The 20,444-nt window shown below is 38.9% G+C and overlaps 2 protein-coding genes across 5 annotated transcripts; one reads left to right on the top strand and one right to left on the bottom strand.

Annotated features, from left to right (window-relative positions):
• Positions 1–289: 289 nt before the first annotated feature.
• ddx49 (DEAD (Asp-Glu-Ala-Asp) box polypeptide 49) lies at positions 290–4,231 on the top strand. The gene is made up of 13 exons (XM_077716664.1): positions 290–714; positions 1,243–1,366; positions 1,498–1,583; positions 1,646–1,767; positions 1,836–2,023; positions 2,100–2,240; positions 2,735–2,810; positions 2,906–2,982; positions 3,057–3,154; positions 3,376–3,450; positions 3,541–3,629; positions 3,716–3,787; positions 3,948–4,231. The coding sequence occupies exons 1-13, from the start codon at positions 600–602 to the stop codon at positions 4,116–4,118; spliced, it is 1,434 nt and encodes a 477-aa protein (XP_077572790.1). The 5' UTR covers positions 290–599; the 3' UTR covers positions 4,119–4,231.
• On the bottom strand, positions 4,115–15,163 carry upf1 (UPF1 RNA helicase and ATPase). Of its 4 annotated transcripts, none has more exons than XM_077716663.1 (24): positions 14,718–15,163; positions 14,211–14,353; positions 13,853–13,942; positions 12,971–13,138; positions 12,492–12,672; positions 12,207–12,368; positions 11,945–12,029; positions 11,563–11,661; positions 11,172–11,280; positions 10,353–10,512; positions 10,094–10,212; positions 9,609–9,773; positions 9,305–9,419; positions 9,057–9,200; positions 8,766–8,979; positions 8,550–8,667; positions 8,238–8,394; positions 8,006–8,148; positions 7,712–7,886; positions 7,525–7,606; positions 7,257–7,418; positions 6,785–7,002; positions 6,355–6,477; positions 4,115–6,215 (listed from the first exon to the last, which is right to left on the bottom strand). In XM_077716663.1, exons 1-23 carry the CDS (start codon positions 14,886–14,888, stop codon positions 6,358–6,360), a joined length of 3,300 nt encoding a protein of 1,099 aa, XP_077572789.1. In that variant the 5' UTR covers positions 14,889–15,163; the 3' UTR covers positions 4,115–6,215; positions 6,355–6,357. The 4 variants fall into 4 exon arrangements, with proteins under 4 accessions (XP_077572789.1, XP_077572788.1, XP_077572786.1 ...); XM_077716662.1 differs by having other exon boundaries at positions 11,942–12,029; positions 14,718–15,162; XM_077716660.1 differs by having other exon boundaries at positions 7,257–7,421; positions 11,942–12,029; positions 14,718–15,160.
• Between the last annotated feature and the right edge of the window lie 5,281 nt (positions 15,164–20,444).

Genomic DNA, 20,444 nt, shown 5'->3' with positions numbered 1-20,444 from the left:
GGTTTAAGGTGTTGTCATTTGTCATGAAAATTATTAAATTATTATTAAAGTAACTTAAATCTGACCTATCTTCTGTAGTGTGTCTGCCAGGAATATAAAAAAGAACATAATTACTTAATTTATACCCTGAATCGGTGGCCAGCCAATCGCAGGGCACAATGAGACAAACAACCATTCACGCTCACACTCATATAAAGGGGCAATTATGAGGGTCCAATCAATTGAACACAATTGTCCCTGGCAACCAATTTGGGGTGTCCCCTCACCTACTACCCATAATTGGCTGGGATATGCTCCAGTACCCCTGCAAACCTTGAGAGGACACACGATAAGAAAAAATGAATGAATTAATATTTTGACTCCTTTATTTTTATCCCTCAATTCGACTTTGTCTGTTTACCTGATACAGAAAATAGAGTAGCACTACAATTTTCCCACTAGAGGAACCCATGAGCACTCATGATATTTCTTCATGCTGAAGAAGAATGTCATCCATGTTGTGAACGTGGGTAATGCATATGGTCTTGTTAAGTCTCAAATAATTTTTATGCCATTACCTACGGTCGTTCCAAGCGCCACAGCCCGAGATCATCTTCAAAATGAGTGACTTTTCGTCACTTGGCCTTTCTGACTGGCTTATTAATCAATGTAAGCAGTTAGGAATAAACAAGCCTACTCCTGTCCAGGAAAACTGTATGCCAGCTATTTTACAAGGTAAGACGATTTAAATACTAAATGACTTAAATACTATACAACTTTGTATTCCGGAGTGTAACAGTTTTAAATGTAATGCATTTTTTTAGCATAATTCAAAGTGATTTTTCTGTCGCGTCTCCCTCAAGAAGCACTTACGTTTGTTCTCCCCTGGCTTTTACTAATGACGTCATATTCACGAGACAAACTTCCATCACATAACAAATGATCAATAAATAAAACCATCAATAATAAATAAATAAATAAGCAATAAATCGTCAACATCATAAAATGCGGAAGTGCACAAATGACAAAAAAAGCTAAGACGAAAAGAGATCAGTAATCAAAAACAATAATAAATAATCAATTAATAATAACAACCAAACAGGCATTTAACTGTGAATGTGTGTTAAACACTCATAGACCATAAACACGACAGTCAAATAAAAATAGTAAGGTAAAGCACATTTAAAATGACCTGTCATTACAGTAAACAGCCTATATGGAATTGTATTTATTTGTCTGTTGTTATTTTTTATTCATACATAGGTCGTGACTGTTTGGGCTGTGCCAAAACTGGAAGCGGTAAGACGGCTGCCTTTGTACTTCCGGTTCTCCAGAAACTGTCAGCTGATCCTTATGGTATCTTCTGCCTGGTCCTGACGCCCACCAGGTTGGTGCTTCTATAAGGGAACGTTCTTACACGTCAACATTATTAAAAAAAAAAAAAAAAAAAAAGCTGCATAATATATTTCTGTATTTAAGAGTGCTAATCTAATGAATATTACTGTGCTCTGGTTACAGGGAGTTGGCGTACCAGATTGCAGAGCAATTTCGAGTCTTGGGGAAACCGCTGGGTCTACGAGACTGCATTGTCGTAGGTGGAATGGGTGAGTGGCCACAGTGAGAAGCAAATATTTGAGCACACCTAATGCGCCATGTTCACTTGCAGACATGATGACTCAGGCACTGGAGCTTTCCAACCAGCCACATGTTGTTGTTGCAACGCCGGGAAGGCTTGCCGATCATATTAAGAGCTCCAACACCTTCAGTATGAGGAAGATTCAGTTTCTGGTGAGTGCGCTGAAAGAAAGATTGAATTGCAAACCTGACTTTCTTTTCATTGAAACCTTGTCTGACAGATCTTGGATGAGGCAGATCGACTGCTGGAGCAGGGCTGCACGGACTTCTCCAAAGACCTGGAGGAGATCCTGGCGGTGCTGCCGGCCAAGCGGCAGACTCTACTGTTCAGCGCCACGCTCACCGACACGCTGCAGGACCTCAAAAGCATCGCCATGAACAAACCGTTATTCTGGGAGAGCACGTCCGAGTGAGCGGCGGGCAGAAGACGGCAAGTGGCGCTACGTCAAAACCACCTCACCTTACGTACTGCCTCTTGTTATCAGGACACGTACGGTAGAGGAGCTGGACCAGAGATACATCCTGACGCCGGAGAAGATAAAAGACGCCTACTTGGTCCACCTGATCCAGACCTTCACAGACGAGCATGACGACTGGTCCATCATTATATTTACCAAAACGTGCAAGTAAGAATTGAGACTTAAACTTTGACCATTTTTGAGCAAGTGACTATTTTCTGGTCATTTAAAAAAATAAATAACTTGAATCTTCCCCATGATTATGTTTACTTTTATTTTTTTTTTGTAATGAGTTAACAGAATGTGGAAAAAACATACTTTGTTTTAGGTCTGACAGCTTTATATAATAAGTAGAATCTCAAACTAGTATCAGGTCAAGTATTTTGGCCACAGCTAACCTATTAATTACCTTGTTACTACTTGCACATTACGAGTTATATGCTGTGTAAAAACATAAGCCTTCAAAGACAGTCAAACATATGTCCAGTGTTTACAAATTTAAGTAAATTGGGGAGCTTATAGTTTAAAAAAAGTTGATGTGATAAATAAAAACCGATTGTTTGAGACCCAAACAAAGAAAAAAATGTTCCCCAGTGTATTTTAGGGTAGTTTTTATTTTGTTTTTTTTTATTTAAAAAGGCTGTTGTTTTGATCTTCCACAGAGCCTGTCAGATCCTCACTATGATGCTTCGCCGATTTAACTTCCCTACAATCAACCTCCACTCAATGATGAAGCAGGTTAAGACCTTGTCATGGTTCCGATTCTAACCAGAGACCTTCAACTTTTCTATAGCTCACCTGTGTACACTTACTTTCCCCTTTTGATTCACCAGAAAGAGCGATTTGCCAATCTCGCCAAGTTCAAGGCCAGCGTCTATAAAATCATGATCGCCACAGATGTGGCTTCCAGGTAAGTGAAATCTGATTAGAATGAAACAATTCCAATACAAATTCTTGGATTGATTGCCTTTGATTTTCCAATAGGGGCTTGGATATTCCAACTGTTCAGGTTGTCATCAATCACAACACCCCTGGCTTGCCCAAAACCTACATCCACAGAGTTGGCCGGACAGCCAGGGCAGGTCGGCAGAAATGCTCAGCACTTTTCATCTTGGCCTGAATATAATACGACCCCCATTTTTATTCAAACTTAAGCCTTGAAAAAGACATATAGTGACTTTTTGAACATCAAATTCTTATTTCAATACAAAATATACTGTCTTATATCCAGGCCAATACAGTACTTCCTTTCCGAGTTCTTCATTAAGTTTATCCATCATTATTTGTTGCTACTCTACCACAGGCAGGAACGGGGTGTCCATCACACTGGTGACACAGTACGATATCCATCTTGTCCATGCCATCGAAGCACAAAGCCGTAAGTCACTAATTAATAGCCCCCTCCCAAAAAAGTAGCAGAAGTGTAGTGTACAAAAGTCAATGCAAAAATGTGTTGTTTTTTTCCCAGAGAGTAAAATGAAAGAGTTTCCTGTGGTGGAGAAAGAAGTCCTGAAAATCCTCACCCAGGTCAATGTGACCAAACGAGAGTGTGAAATTGTACGATCTTTTTATAATATGCTGGCATTTAATTCACTTTTTGGTGTGTTTAATTTTTTTCACATTCAACTTTGTTTTCTTTGAAGAGATTGGAATCTACAGATTTTGACGAGAAAAAGGAGATTAACAAAAGGAAACAAATAATCCTGGAAGGAAAGGTAAGTGTTTTTATTTGCCATTTCACATGCACAAATGAATGGTTAATATGTGATATGTTAATCAGTCATGCTGCTAATTTTGAGGGAGAGATTGTTTTTTTTTAAATTGAATGCATTTTATTGTCATTTTACAAGTTTAATGAGATTTGTTTGGTTCCAGGATCCAGAAATGGAGGCAAAGAGAAAAGCAGAATTGGAGAAGATTCGGAAGCAGAAGAAAAAGTTCCAAGATACAATTCGCAAGAAAATTGAAGTGCATAAAGAAGGACAAGTCAAAAGGGCATTAAAGCGGCAAAATATGAAGAAAAAGAAGAAACAAGAAACAAATTAACTCAAGTGGTTTCTTTTATTACTGTGCAATGCCAACTATTGTCATACTTGTAACCATCATCAAATCAACATGACATTAACTTTATACCATGTATGAATAAATGACAGACTCCATTTTTTGACAGTATTTGTTTCCATCACTTTACAGAACATGACACTGCTTTTATACTTCATATTTACATCCTATCAATGGATGACTCCCATTAAGTGCTGCCTTGAGATGGTGATAAGTTTCTACAGATCACTACACTCAGACGATACAAACACAGTAGCTCTGATGACAACTTAAGCAGTATTTTTTATTTTATTTCTAAAAAGCATAACATTAGAAAGAGATCAAGAACAACCTGGCCACGAAAATAACTATCTATATACTAGATAATACGAGAACTGCAAACAGTCTGAGAATCTGAAAAACATTCCTGTAGCTACAAACTAGAAAAAGACACCTAACTGAGCAGAGGAAAAAAATAAAATCAACCTGAAATCAAGAAGCAAAAGGAACTCCACAAGAAATACACAACGCAGGCAAAAGTCTGTGATGCAGTCATCCAAATTCAACAAAAGCAAAATATAATAATAATAATAAACAGCCCCCCCCCTCCTGCATTGATTTCCCACCCACAGAGGAAGGTGGCTTCAACTCATCACCTGGTTTTGATTCTATACTGAATGTATCAAAATAAAAGTTGAGCCCTATAATGTCTGACAGAGCTTCTATGCTGGTTGCTTGGATGTGGCAAGTATACAGAGCATTTGAATGTGCTCTTTTTAACAAATGTATAGGCACTGATTCCTGGTCCAAAAACTGACATCGGCACAGTGGGCCTCGTATTCGGTTCCTCTCCATAAAGTAAACTTGATCTCTTTGGAGGAAATTAGTTAAGAAATTTGGTCTCTAGTCCATGTTTCTTTCTTTCTCTGTGGTTCAGCGACAACTATCCGACATGATCCACAAAGGTAACAAAAAAAAATGTGGGATTGATGCGCATTTCCCTCCAAAGCCACCTTCCTCTTCTCTTTCGTGTGTGTGTTGCCTACTTTCACATGCCGTTTTTCAAAGAAAGCCTATACAGAGTTCATGTGAGGTCTAGCCACCATAAGGATAGCCTTAACTCGAACAAAGACATGATATCCAATGCTGGTCAGGTTGGATTAAATAATACCCTTTTTTTTATACAAGTATAGTTCTTTTTTCTGTTTCAATTTTGTGCTCAGTGATTAGAAAGCTACTTCGGAGAAGAAAAATGGTCTCAAGAGTGAGGCATGGGTAAGATTTGTATGCCATGCCTTGGAAAAAGTCTGAAATCCCCTAAGCCGGTCCACCACTGACGCGTGGTGCAAAACCACTCCCATTAAAAGACCTTGTAAGAGAGCCGTTGGTTTCCAAGGCAAATGGTAGGGTTTTTTTTTAGTTCCAGACTCCAGATCGTCAGTGACAAGCACAGAAATTGTTTCTTTCCTTTCCTCTCTGAGGGAGAGAGAGAGAGAGCGCTAGAATGCGTGTCGACTGCCACTTTCCCTTCAGAGAACGCTGAGGATTTGGGGGAACCTCCTCTCAATTGTTGAACCAATTTAGATCATCAGTCCAGGATGATGGCTTTTTGGACCATTTTTGTATGAGGATTTTTGCGCTGCTTGTCGAACCACTTTCTGCGATCCTGCGTCAAGCAAGCGTGAAGAACCAATTCTTCAAATTCAGCTTCGAGCGTCACCCGCCGTCTGCGAGGTGAAGGGTGGTGGGTTTTTTTTTTTTGGACATTTGGGTTGGCATTTAAGCCTGGAGACCGTCTGCGCGTCCCCTCGTTATCCCTCCGCCGTCTCGTCGACTTCCCTCCTCGCACCGCCGTGGGTGCCCGCCTCCTTCTTGCTCGTCCAACGGCCTTTCGCCTCCTCCCCGCCCGTCTCTCCGTGCCCTCGTCTTCTACCCTCTTATTTCTCTCGCTGGTCATTGGTTTGCTATTCCGTCGCTTTCACTCGGTGGTGCTTCGGTTGTAGCAGAGGAAAACAGGTATCCATTTAATGATTTTATTATTTCCCAGATTAAAAAGCTAGTGAACTAAGCTCAGCTCAAGCCTAGCTCACTTCTTCAAGCAACCTGGGGAGATTAGAACGCACAAAACAAACCGTAAACAAAACAAATGTACTCAACCGAGGATACAAATCCATCTTAGCAAATTTGTATATCGTACATCTCTTTGATTGCAGAAGCTAAATATCAATGTTGGAGGACTTACACTCTAGTACTGTGACAGGCCGGTCACGCCACCATGCTGGTATGCACGTTCACCCTGGTAAGTTGAGTCCTGGGACAAAGCCACGTCGATTTGGGACTTGAACTCATCGCCCAAGTAACTGTCCTGTAAGGCAACAATGGAGCGTGGTGGGAACATTGTTTAAATCAACTAAGGCAAGGGTCACAATTTTGCTTTGTGTGGATGCAAGATTTTTACTTCACCCAGCCAAATAAATCTGAAAATGAAGACCAAATAAGCTTTTCGGTGTGCATATTCATACTATTCGAAACAAATGGGCACAATATAGCAACTGTAGTTAAAATCTTAATGCAATCTGAATAGCGTTTTGTTGCATACGTTGTCCAGCCCTACATAACAATTTGACTTAAAAGATGGTACCCCCATGACACCGATATTGCATAGACATTACCTGGGACAGTTCCGGTTGGGAGAGACCAGGCTGGCTCATCTGGGAAGGCTGACTCATGGAGATGTAGCCTTGAGTCAGAGGGCCCTGCGAGAAGGACTGGGAGGCCCCATCCTGGCTAGCTTGGCTGTTTGGTCCATGACCGCCACCTTGAGTAGCTGAGCCACGAGGTCTTTGGCGCCCACCGCGTCCCAGCTTAGTGCCTTTGATTGCTCCACGGCCTGAATGGATCACATCGGACACAGGTGCTCACGCTTTTTAGCATCTATCGAATGAAGTCATAATCATTTGTTTCAGGTGTACTGTAATTATTTTCTGTATAAAAATCTAATTTGGTGTATCAAACTTTAAAAATAGGGGACCGTCTTATACAACAAGACGTTTTACGTGAGGTATGACGCATTTGCACAGGAATCCTTATATTTGCGTCAAATATTTTCTTAATATGTGACAACCTGAATCAAAGAGTTATTACCTGCGGCCGGGCCATTAGTCTGTCCTAAGTAGCTGGGCGGTGGCATGGGGGGCATGACCAAGTTGAAGGGTATTGGTAGATTCATCGCTGCCATGTGACCAGGACCAGTCCCAATCATCCCAATCTGGTCGTGGGTTTGGAAGTACATGTTTGATAGGCGGCCTACTGCAGAAAAAGGAAAGAAAAGGAGATTTAACCCATTAAAAAAACAAACTAGTCCAAGAGAAAAAAATATCATATATCAATAATATATCCATGAAAGATTCACCGGTATTGCTGCGGTCATACGCAGAGCCAGGAATGAGAGCTTCGCGAGCATCATACATCGCTGTGCTCATGAAACGGCCGCCCTAAAATAACCAAGAAAAAAAAAAAAGAATAAGCCGATTAGTGAAGAAAAAAATCTAAATGTTACTCAAAAACACAGAACAGCCAATGACTTTACAGAAACTCACAGGATTGATGGTGTTAACCAACTTGCGTGGCTTGCTGAACTGCATGAGACTCTCTCTCAGGTTGTTGAGGGGTCCCTCCACAAGGACCTTTTGCTCCTTGTAGTTGTTTAGCAGGTTGTTCCACAGTGGCTGCTTAGATAAGGCCTTGGGGTTCCCCACAATGATCACTCCATATCTTCACAAAGAGCAGAAGAATATTTTTTCATGTAAATGAGCACATTTTCTATGGGATTTGTCCACTATAAGTAGGCATTTTGTGTCTCATAATTTGAACTATGGTTCATATTTACTTACTTGGCTCTGGTCAAAGCAACATTGAGTCGACGTGGATCATTCAAGAAGCCGATGCCCTGGTGCTCGTTGGCACGAACGCAGGACAGGATGATAAAGTCTTTCTCTCTGCCCTGGAAGGCGTCCACACTCGCAATTTCTACTTGCTGTAGTTGGGTGGGAAAATGCCACAATAATGTTAATGCCTTGCGTGATGTGTTAAGAGTGGGATTTGGTCTAGAGCTATGTGATTTACCTGATACAGTTTAGTGTGCAGAGAGCCACTGAACTGCATGTATTGGACCAGGTAAGACCGCTGCCCCTCATAGGGGGTGATAATCCCAATCTGGTCAGGTTTGGCACCTGCCTTCAACAGCCTAGTGGTGATTTTCTCTACATTTGCGGCCTCAGTCCTTGAAAGAAAAATAATTACTTAATTAATTTCAACTATAGGGAAGAGAAGATAAGACTGCAGGGTATTTAATATGTGAAGAAAGCTTTACTGACAATAGTTCAGAATAAGACAAGCTGCCATAAAGTCCATCAGATATGTATTGTAAACGGTTACCTGTTCAAGTAGGAGGTTCCAGAGCTAGCAATTTCCTCCTGGCCTTGAGTAACATAAAAGAACATGGGTTTGTCTGGCTGTGGCCACTGGAAATCAAAGCCCTTCTTGATGCGGTCAGCTGCGAAGAGTAAAATAATTCATGTTTTTTTTTCTTTTCTCAAATTAGGGAAATGTAATGTTTTAATCCAACAATACTGCAATTGGACGGAGACAAACCTGCTGTGACGCCATTCTGCAAGGAGCCCTCGTAGAATATGTTAGATGGGAAAGCGCTGAGAGCCGGATGCATTCGGTACTGGACCTGAAGGCGAATTGGCCGGATTCCAAGCACCACCAAGCGCTCAAACAAAGACTGAGACAACCCTGCTTTGGCAGCCTTCTTGCACATAACCACAGGACCCAGCTGGCAGTGATCACCTACCAGGATGAGCTAGTGCAGGGGAAACAGTTCAGAGTTCAATGCAACTAAAGTTGTTATTCTGAATAACTGGTTTTAAGAATCCTAACCTGCTTGGCTCCGAGCACAACAGGCACCATGCACTCAGGCTCAGTGGCTTGGGTGCTCTCATCAATTAGAATGGAGCGAAACTGCATCTTGGCCAGGCGAGGGTCCCCTGCACCAACGCAGGTGCAGCAGATCACATCCGCATTCTGAGGAGCCAAAGGAGAAAAGATTTTTTTTTTTTAATCGCTTCAAAGGCAACTTTTGCCATTGAATTAAAAGGGTCGTAGGTAGAGATCAACCGAGAACCCACCATGAGCAACTCCCGCTCTGCAGTGCGTTTTAAGGCTCTGTAGCGCTTCTCATCGGCAGAAGACAGCTCACCGGTTTCGTCCTTGAGTTGCTGAAGTTTCTGAAGTTCCGGCATGCTAAAATTAAAACACCAAATGATGCAAAATGATCAACATACACAGTCAACTTTTTGTTATATCTACGGGCTGATGAAGCATTTAGGGAATCCTGTGGTCATACAACTTGTTCATATATACTCATCGATTTAACTTAAATAAGGACTAACTAATTTCTCAGGGAAGGAGAGAAGATTCCATTTGCCTGACCTGTCCATATTGCTGATCTGGTTATGCAAAGCCAGGAAGGACACGGGTGACTCAATAGCTTCACGGCTCTTGGCACACAGCCTGACCACCTTGAGCCCAGTCTTGTCGATCTTCTCGGTCAACTGGTCCACAGCAATGTTACTGGGAGCGCACACCAGAACAGGTCTAGGAAGATACAAAGACAGAGAGAGAGTACATAACAGACACATTTAACAGTGACTCTCCTCAATTACAAAAAACTATTAAAAGTAGACCTATGCGATTAAACAATAATTATCGTCAAATAATTGTCAACAAGAATAAAAACTTTTTCACCACCCAAAAGCAACAAAGAACGGCCAAGTAAATCGACGTAAACAGTAGTTCCAGACCAACGTTCAATAGATGAAGATTCATCTTTTAATTCTATTTAAATTTTTAATTGTGACAATTTTTGTCATATCGCCCAGTACTAGATTTAAGAAACAATTGTAAATGCCTTATACCCATTGCCCTGTCGTGACAGGTGATAGACAATAGTGGCTGAGGTGACAGTCTTGCCAGTCCCAGGAGGACCCTGGATCAGACTCAGAGGTCGCTGCAGTACCGTCTTCACAGCATACACCTACACACAAACGGAGGATTAGTAGTTAAGTGGGAAAAAAATAAACAAGTGATTTTCCCCCAAAAAACAGCTGCAACCCATTGAAGACAACTTTGATGAGGGCAAAACAAAACAAGGGAGAAAAAGCAGACAAGTCTTACTTGTGAGTGATTAAGATCGGGTAGGCCCTGAGCTGTGAAGCGCTTGGGCAGCTGACACTTCATGGTAACATCTTCTACTTCGTGACCCAGAAGCTTATGGTAAATGTAGCCTGATACTGAGGTTTCATCTACTGCAAAGGTCTTCAGAGCACTTTGCATCCTGCACAAACGAACAAACATGCATGAATTGTTAACATTGGCGATGTATGATATGAAGTCTATGTCGCCCATGTCATCATATTAAGTTTTTGGCAACAAAGGTTGGTGTGAAGAATTAGAAATTCAAAACACTTTTTTTTTTTATTTCATTCCTGTTGATACAGCTTTGATGAGTGACTTTATATTGTAAAGGAAGGTTACTTAAAAAAAATTCAGCAAGTGGTTTGCTTTGAGATTTCCTCAATCCAAGAAGTGTGCCTCAACTCATGAATGTTAGGGAGAAAGACTATCTTATTTAGACTAAATTTTCTCCAAATAAAATATATTTAAAATGGAAACACATTGGAGAACAGTAGTGTAATTTATCACAAACCTGAGCTTTAAAGGCAATTAACTTTTGGCCCTGACCTGATCTGACCTAATGCTTCAAGCTTTTGTCTTTTAAAGAGACTTTTTTATGACAGATCACAGGTTTTTAGCCAGGAAGACCACTTGATTGATTGTCGTACAAAAACTTGACAGGCACATATATTAGTATTCTGATAATGTCTTTAGAGTACACAAATTAGATATGAAACAACCCCAGTTTTATTAAAGAGGGGCAGACACAATTAAACATATTTAAAATAAATAAATAAATAAAAACAGACGCCATCCTACCTGTCAAAAGAAGTAGCCTTCCACACAAAATCCACCTGGAAATTATGTGGAATTTCCACAGGCGCTCCAACACTGCTTCGCAGTTCAATAGCAATTTCGTCACCATAGTCTGCAAAAGCACACTGTTAAGGAGCACTAGATCTTTTGATTAATGTCTGGAAATAAAATGTTTGGATTGGATTTCACAGAAAGGACGCAAAGTGGAAAAAAAAGTTGATTGTGAGATCCTAATAGTGCAAATTGATTGTCTGTAAAGAGTCAAATGCACAGACTTTAATGTGTACAAAAGAATTTTGTGAATATACAACCATTTCTCCTCAGCTAGAAAATGGTTGTCTCTTCTGCTGGTCGAAAACGGGGAAGACTTAAGAATGAACGCTGAAAAGGATACTGTCCGGAACCTTGATGACATGGCCGATCCCTTTCCACAGTGGTGCCAGATCTCCTTTGTAGCGCAAGCAAATCTCATCACCTTGCATCAAGCGCATATCTGATATTGGCAAATGAATCAAAAAGATAGTATTTTAGAGTGATTCACCAATAAAGTTAAAAATAAAAAACACGGGGCTTGCTACTGAGTGCAATGACACAATCTGCAAAAAAAAAAAAAAACACTGAACTTGACTGAAAACAGACAAGAATAAAATTACACATGCTCTCATGCATGCTACAAAATGATGACACTTGGTGGAAGTTGTGCGCAGTCAGTGGGAGGGGATATGAGGATCTTTCTGCATGACTGGGAGGAAGAATAAAAGCTCACAAATTACCACCTGAATCGGTCTTCGGGAGAGTGAAATATGCAATCCGCTTCTTATTCAGTCCCAAGTCCCACCTTACTGTTATATTATCTTGAGTCTGCGAAAAAGAAAAATATGGAAACATAAGATAATGGTAGACTTCATTAAATGGAAAAAAAACAGAATCCATTGAGTTTGGTGCATCTTGTATTTGATTAAACAGCAGTAAAGGCAGTGTGCAATAAATACACAACCACTGAGTAGAGATGCTTATTAAAAATGACATAACAGAGACCTGAGACTCTTTAAGCTTCTTGTCATAATCGGCCTCCAGTTTGACCAAAGGACCGAAAATGTTTTGGTACTGGTAAGCATCCTCGTAACGCAGCAACACATGCTGGGGCTCCTCGTCCACACCGGGCTTCTCCAGGTCCTCCAAGGTGGCAGTGGGGTTGTCCTAAAGGAAAGACAAACGGTTGACATTAGCCTTCCCTGAGAAACATCAACTTCTCGCTTTTAAAATGCCTTTTGTCGTTCAGCAATGCTTCTTCACAGGCTCTGTCAACGGGCCAATGTTTACCTTCCAGAGTTCCTCCAACTTGTTGATTTGCTGTGCTGTGATCTGCCGGGCACGCAGCTGCTCCTGTTCCGACGGGATCTTCACCAGCCATGAGAGAAAACAGCGGTCCTGAATCAGCGGCTGCCACTGGGAGCTATCCCAGTTGATATCTTTCAGGCTACTCTGGCTGGCACAAGGCTGTCTGTGAAGATATGTCATGATCAGGCAGATTGCACCACAGAAAACCCAAGCCTTTCCCACTTTCAGCAGTATGAAGTTGTATACATGTTTTATAAAATAGAGGCCAGGCTAAGCAGGTTACAACACATCATTTACTATTTAATCTATCAAGGCAAAAGTTTTCTGCTTAATTTAATCAAGGATGAATCATACACAATCGACTCCCTATGAGAGAATGAGGACAAATTCTGAACAAATTTGGTATTAACAGAGATGTGATCTACACTGTGTTTCGGTACGAGTCAGCCAAGTTCACTCACCTACAAAGCAGCACCACTACAGAATCAGCCTTGGCAGGGATGAAACCCAAGAGGAAGACGTTGCGACATCCACAGTTGTAACACTCCAGCACGGTTTCTCCCAAAGGGCCATCTTTGTGAAGGGTCACCTCTTTGCATTTGGCTCGCACCAAATGGTTTACAATATGGCTACAAGTAAGAAGTTGACAATGGTGACAAATGCGTATTTCATGTATTCTGTCATGCATTAGCCCATTGGAATTCAAACATTTTAAACAGCAAAACAATTGCGTTTCACACAAATTCAGGGAAAGCATGTTCGATTTTTGAATATTTTTTAGGGGGCTGTATCTTTTGAGGTGCATTGACTTTTTCTTGGGGCATTGTCATCAATCTCATCTAATTTTCTGAACCACTTGATCCTTATTAGGGCAGTGGGGGTACTGGAGCCAATCCCAGCTGTCAATCAATGCAGCAAATATAAACAGCAAAGGGGGGCTATGATGACTGTCAACATTAAAATAAACAAAGAATAAAGTGGCATATTGCCATGTCAGTCAGCTTTGATTACCACACATTTATACGTGATCACTGTTACAGTATTCAGCTCATTTTATGTTTTCATTAGCATTAAAATTAACATAGCGTGAAGTGAAGCGGGCTTCAATAACTACTCTTGTCATGGCCTTAAATTTGTGGTGTATGATAGACACATTTAGGGTGAGCAATGCTATCTTAAAGCATGTAACTTTCAATAATACTTTTACATTATATCTGACTGTGTGATAGTCATGTGTTATTAACGTTGCAGCGATATGGCTCAGAAACAGGTAACTTCCTATGATGATGATGATCCATATGATAAGCAGATTATCATTTAAGGTTCCACAAAGCGACACACACCTGCCAGATGTATTTCCACGTCCATTGCAGAACCACTTTTTGCTCGTGTTACAGTACACCACACAGGCCGGATCATGAATGCCACAATAGCTGAAAAAATAAAAGCATTAAGCAGCATCTAGCTTTTATTTCATGTATTCAAATCATACTGTGTATACACAATGAAGGCAAAAAAAACAACATTTGGACAATTACAGTACTATAAACGTGTAATAACATATGCACGTGTTCATTATTTACACTTTAGAGTAAACTAATTTCTTAGGGGGAAAAGGGACATAGTTTGACAGCATGCATTTAAAATCCAACGCGTAGCAGCTACTAAAGTGCTCCGCAATATTTCTGCTGTCAAGAGTACCTGCAAGCGTGTACTGGCAAGTCTTTCGTGTAGTATGCATCTTCTTCATCCTCCTCAAAATTGAGCTCCGCCAACAACTGACTGGCTTTGGCCACAGAATCCTCCACTCCTCCGTTGTGGAGACCCTCATCGGGACCATTCACCTGCGAGGGAAGCCAGGCTTTAGCATTAGCCTCAATCCGAACGTGTTACGCTAACGGCGAGGAATCACATTGCGGAAAAGACGCCACGAACAAAGTTTCCTTCTGATCGCCATATTGTCAAGGCACGGTTTTCCCAATAAAGCATTTTAGTAGACACATGAACGAGCGTTTCTCTGTACAATCTTGTCAACAAACGAAGGCGTACATCCATTCCTTGCGGGTTATCGGAAGGATGGCTTTAGCAAAATGCTTACAGTGGCAGCTAAAGCTTTTAGCCGCTAACTAGCCAGCTAGCTAGCTAGCTTGAGCTAACGTCAGTGAGCCCCGCGTTGTCGTTTCTTCCCAGCGAACGAGAGACACAAACCTGGCTGTCCAGTTGGCTTTGGGTCTGTCCCTGCGTCTGAGTCTGGCTCGGGAGTGTGAAGTCGGTGAAATCGTATTCGGAGCCCTGGGTGTCCGCTCCTAGCAACTCCGCTTCCTCGGTGTCCAGAAAGGTGAGGGTCTGGGAGCTCGGCCCGTACGCCTCCACACTCATTTTGACTCAACTTTCGATTCCCTCAAGTGTTTTCCGGCGTTGATCGCAAAGTTATCGAATCCCCCGACGTGTTATGTGTTTGTCGTTACGTGGACGTGAACTCAGCACAAAAAGCTTTGGGCTAAAGCCGGAGATAAAATGGTACCGAACGGAACCTCGATGCCTTGAGAAGGTCCAATAGCGACGGATGTGTGTGCGTCGCTCGATGTGTGACGTCCCTTACGTTTACAGTGAGCAGCAGAGAGAGGCGTGCGAACGAAGAGCTCTCACTCAGGGCTCGTTTCCGGGTATCGAAAGACAAACGCCAAAAAAAGTTTTGTCAACCAAACATCAAAGACATCTAAGCAATTCGGCATTTCTCTTTCTCAATGTAATCATTACAGCCCCCCTCGCCAAGGTTTCCAAACCTATACATTTTTAAAATCAACTATTCATTCATTCTCTGAATTGCTTTATACTCACTAGGGTCGAAGGGGGTGCTGGAGCCTATCCCAGCAAGGAGACAAACACCCATTCACGGTCACACGAATACCAAGGGGCAATTTATTATCCAAACAGCTTAATATGCATGTTTTTGGAATGTGTGAGGAACTCGCAGTACCCAGAGAAAACCCCCCAAGGCCCAGGTAGAACATACAAACTACAAACAGGTGGGTTGACCTGGATTGAGATTTTGTGGAGATTGCATGTTCTCCCCGGGCCTGTGTGGGTTGTGTCAGGGTACTCTGTTTTCCTCCCACATTCCAATAACATGCATGGTAGACTGATTGGACGCTGTAAATCGCCCCTAAGTGTGGGTGTGAGTGTGCATTGTTGTCCGTCTCCTTGGGCCCCGAGTCAGCTGGGAGAGGCTCCGGCACCCCCGCAACTGTAATGAGGATAAAGCGGTTCAGAAATATATATATATATATATATATATATATATATATATATATATATATATATATATATATATATATATATATATATATATATATATATATATATATATATATATATATATATATATATATATATATATATATATATATATATATATATATATATATATATATATATATATATATATATATATATATATATATATATATATATATATATATATATATATATATATATATATATATATATATATATATATATATATATATATATATATATATATATATATATATATATAGATAGATATATATATATATATATATATATATATATATATATATGTATATATATATGTATATATATATATATATATATATATATATATATATATATATATATATATATATATATATATATATATATATATATATATATATATATATATATATATATATATATATATATATATATATATATATATACATATATATATACATACATACATACATACATACATACATACATACATACTTACATACATACATACATACATACATACATACATATATATATATATATATATATATATATATATATATATATATATATATATATATATATATATATATATATATATATATATATATATATATATATATATATATATATATATATATATATATATATATATATATATATATATATATATATATATATATATATATATATATATATATATATATATATATATATATATATATATATATATATATATATATATATATATATATATATATAGATATATATATAGATATATATATAGATATATATATATATATATATATATATATATATATATATATATATATATATATATATATATATATATATATATATATATATATATATATATATATATATATATATATATATATATATATATATATATATATATATATATATATATATATATATATATATATATATATATATATATATATATATATATATATAAAATATACGTGCATATGTTCATTAATTGATGTCTTGTCCCCTTCATTAAATGAATCAAACTCAAACTCAATCAAGATACTCTTGAGTGATCGCAACAATAAATTTCACACACGAATGCTTTCCTCATTACTAGAAAGCGAAATCCTGTTATCAGTTCATTACGCTCCACTTAAGTCCATTGTTTTGCCACCCCCATTCCCCCAAGGACGTGTCACAATTTGTTAGTTTCTGCTAGTTAACCGTCACTGAATTTTTATCCAAATACTTAAGACTCGTTATACCGGTATTGTTTTTTTTCCCCAGTAGTCTAGCCATACCAGCATCATTGAATGAAAATGAACTGCTGTGTTCAAAATCTGCACATTATACCACTCTGATGAACTAATTCACAAAAATGCTCACTAAGCAAAAATAAAGTAAACTTACATCCAATTCCCGTTGCCCAACATTTAAACTGGCTCCTTCACATCACTGGATGTATTTAAATGTACTTTGATGAAAGTAGAATCCACTTTTTTTCTCACAAAATTATTCTTTCTTATTTAATTGCTAATTTCTCATCTCATCTTATTTTCTGAACCACTTTATCCTCATTAGGGTCACGGGAGGTACTGGGGCCTATCCCAGCTGACTCCAGGCCAGAGGCAGTGGACACCCTAAATTGGTGGCCAACCAATAACAGGGCACGAGGAGACGGACAACCATGCACACTCACACCCATACTTGGGGGCAATTTAGAGTGTCCAATCAGCCTACTATGCATATTTTGGGGACGTAGGAGGACACTGGAGTACCCGGAGGAAACCCACGCAGGTCCAGGGAGAACATGCAAGAGATCAACCTGGATTTTATATGTATATGTATGTGCTTTGGTTCAATAAAAATGTGACACAAATCTTTTTTTTTTTTTACATTTCAATTATCTTTATTTAAAAGCCTATCCTCTTGTAACGCCAATCTTGCTATCATAACAGTGCTTTGAAAATGTCAGAAACAGAGAACATGCCATTTACAGACATGATCTCTTACAGAGGTACAGTACTTTTAACTCACAGTCAAAATGTTGATCCCACATTGATATTAAAAAAGTTTTGAGGTAGCCACGCATTTGCCTAAAATATATCAAAATATACCTTTGAACTGACCAGCCACCTAACATTAAAGGCCTTACAAAAGAAAAATAAATAAGAGCAAGGCACTGCGTTAGATGGGTTAGAAGTCACTTGGAAAAACAAAACAAAACTACCTATTATACATTTGTTAGCAACAATTTTGGTACATTTTGTACCATTCACATACTATATATGCCTTCGCAATGCTACAACCTCAGAAAAATCAATAGTTAAACACACACCAGACTAAAATGAAGTCTCATTGCCATTGACGTTGATAGACATCCAATCATGTGGTTCTTTTTATCCTTCTGAGAGTTTAAATTGGCTTGTCACCAGTAGAGATCTAATCCACTTGAACTGGGAAGGTTGGCAGCAAATGAACATTTTCGTGGATTGAACATCTGTCGCTGTCCATTGTAGCCAATGAAAATGAAGAGATTTGCTACCATTATGGATCATAGTAATATTAATACACTCTTTCCTATTGTATATTATCTAGGCCAAGTAACTAGACTGGCTAATCCCTAAAATGAAAAAAAATACATTTTTTTGTTTCTGTTCAGGAATAACTAAAGTTATACACAAAGAAAATATGCATTTTTAAAATATATTTTACAATCATACGTTAAGCACTATCACTTTGGTTTTAATAACTTCTAATTATATAACTGGAATGGACAATATAACATGAAAACATTAGTAAAAAAATTGTAATTAGAACTGCGGTTTCTTAAAATAAAGATTCAATAAAAATGAATACTCAGATTACTGGTTGCTACTTTAGGGCAAGAAAGGAAAAATGACTGGTCTAATGTATGTCAAGCATTGTTGTGACACAAATGGTTGAGTTAGTTTTCAAACCAAAACAAATGACTCCATCTCTCTCTCTTGCTTTCCCATAACATCCATTTGGGGGGATTCATTCATTCATGAATTCATTTTCCATACGGCACATCCTATTAAGGGTTGCCAGAGCCCATCCCAGTTGACTACAGGCGAAAGGCCGACTACACCCTTGACTGGTCGCCAGTCAGAGCTAGAGCATATTTGGGGTATTCAGTTTAAACTGTACATGATTAAAATGCCACTAAAAATCTAATTACCATGTAATGATGATGTGCCACTAATGTCAGTGATTGGCTATTGAACAGACACCAAAATCAATAAACAAAAATACAACAACAAAAAAAGTAGCAATACTAGAAAATTACATTTACAATTGGTAGTGGCAACAACATAGACTAATCAAATTTAATACATATTAATGAGAAAAAAACCTCCAAAATACAACATTAATTGGAAACACATTAAGTCATTGATGTTTCCCTGCAAACTAAAAACAGTGCTAACAGTGAGAACACAAGAATTTTGACAACTAATACTAATCTGTGTTTAAAATCTTGTGAATCAGATTTTGTTCAAGTATAACCTTAGCCATAAATGATTTTCATGTTCATGTTTTTTTGACAAAAATACATTTGTTAGAAGAAATATATTTTATAATCAGCATTTTGTCGTGTTCTCTGCCACATTAAAAACTAATTGTCAGTTAGTTTTGTTTAATATTCAAAGGGTTTTTGAGTATACTTCACATTGAGCAGTGTGCAGTCTCACAAAATACCTAAAATGGGAAAGCAAAGTGCTGCAGAAATGATACTTGACTTCCCAAATCTGATTTGACACAATTTTACAAGCATCCATATATTGTTTGAGCAAGTATCAATAACTTGTGATAGCTGTTCAGGAAACTATTTTCAGACTACACATGATGAGGAACAAAAAACATTGTACAAATAATATTGACAGTTGTTTTTAGAGTGCAGGAAAAGTTCATCATCGAGGTATTGGTATAGACCTTCCACTCATGTTATTCATTTTCTGCACCGCTTATCCTCACAAGGATCACGGAGGGTGCTGGAGTCTATCCCAGCTGACTTTGGGCAGCAGGCAGGGCGACACCCTGAATCGGAGGCCAACCAATCGCAGGGCACAGGTAGACTGACAACCATTTGAGCTCATACCTAGGGGCAATTTAGAGTGTCCAATCAGCCTACCGTGCATGTCTTTGGAATGTGGAATAAAACCGAAGTACACGGCGAAAACCCACGTAACCCCAGGGAGAACATGCAAACTCCACACAGGAAGGTCCAGACCTGAGATCAAACCCTTGACCGGACCGCCCCACTCATGTGAATCATTCCAATTTTGGTTACTTCCCTAAGATATAATCCACAGGTTGTCAGTTAACAATGAAGAATAAAAATGTTAAATTTCTGTCCTTTGATTTTCTGTACTGCTCATCCAGTTATGTTAGTGGGCCCATCCCATCTTACTTTAAGTGCGAGGCCGGGGTCGAACCTCAACTGTTTGCCGGGTACATGTAGACAGCTATTCACGCCTGCAGACTAATTCGATTCTTCAATTAACATAAGACATCCTAATCAATAGTCCACCATGACTACACCTTCACTAAAATATTGAAGATTAAAAATCAATCACAATGATTTTTTTTCTCAAACAATTGTGCAGCTTCGGGATCCAACAA

The sequence above is a fragment of the Stigmatopora nigra genome, chromosome 5, assembly GCF_051989575.1.
Source record: "Stigmatopora nigra isolate UIUO_SnigA chromosome 5, RoL_Snig_1.1, whole genome shotgun sequence".
Lineage (NCBI taxonomy): Eukaryota > Metazoa > Chordata > Actinopteri > Syngnathiformes > Syngnathidae > Stigmatopora > Stigmatopora nigra.
The sequence above is the reverse complement of the archived record's forward strand: the minus strand, read 5'-3'. Positions and strand labels throughout refer to the sequence as shown.

Excerpts from the sequence above, each read along its gene's own strand:
- ddx49 (XM_077716664.1), top strand. The coding sequence starts at position 600 with ATGAGTGACTTTTCGTCACTTGGCCTTTCTGACTGGCTTATTAATCAA. Across the intron at positions 1,768-1,835 it reads TGAGGAAGATTCAGTTTCTG|ATCTTGGATGAGGCAGATCG; the intron begins GTGAGTGCGCTG and ends CTTGTCTGACAG. Across the intron at positions 2,241-2,734 it reads ATATTTACCAAAACGTGCAA|AGCCTGTCAGATCCTCACTA; the intron begins GTAAGAATTGAG and ends GATCTTCCACAG.
- upf1 (XM_077716660.1), bottom strand. The coding sequence starts at position 14,888 with ATGAGTGTGGAGGCGTACGGGCCGAGCTCCCAGACCCTCACCTTTCTG. Across the intron at positions 9,774-10,093 it reads CTGTCACGACAGGGCAATGG|ACCTGTTCTGGTGTGCGCTC; the intron begins GTATAAGGCATT and ends GTATCTTCCTAG. Across the intron at positions 7,003-7,256 it reads GACTAATGGCCCGGCCGCAG|GCCGTGGAGCAATCAAAGGC; the intron begins GTAATAACTCTT and ends TGATCCATTCAG.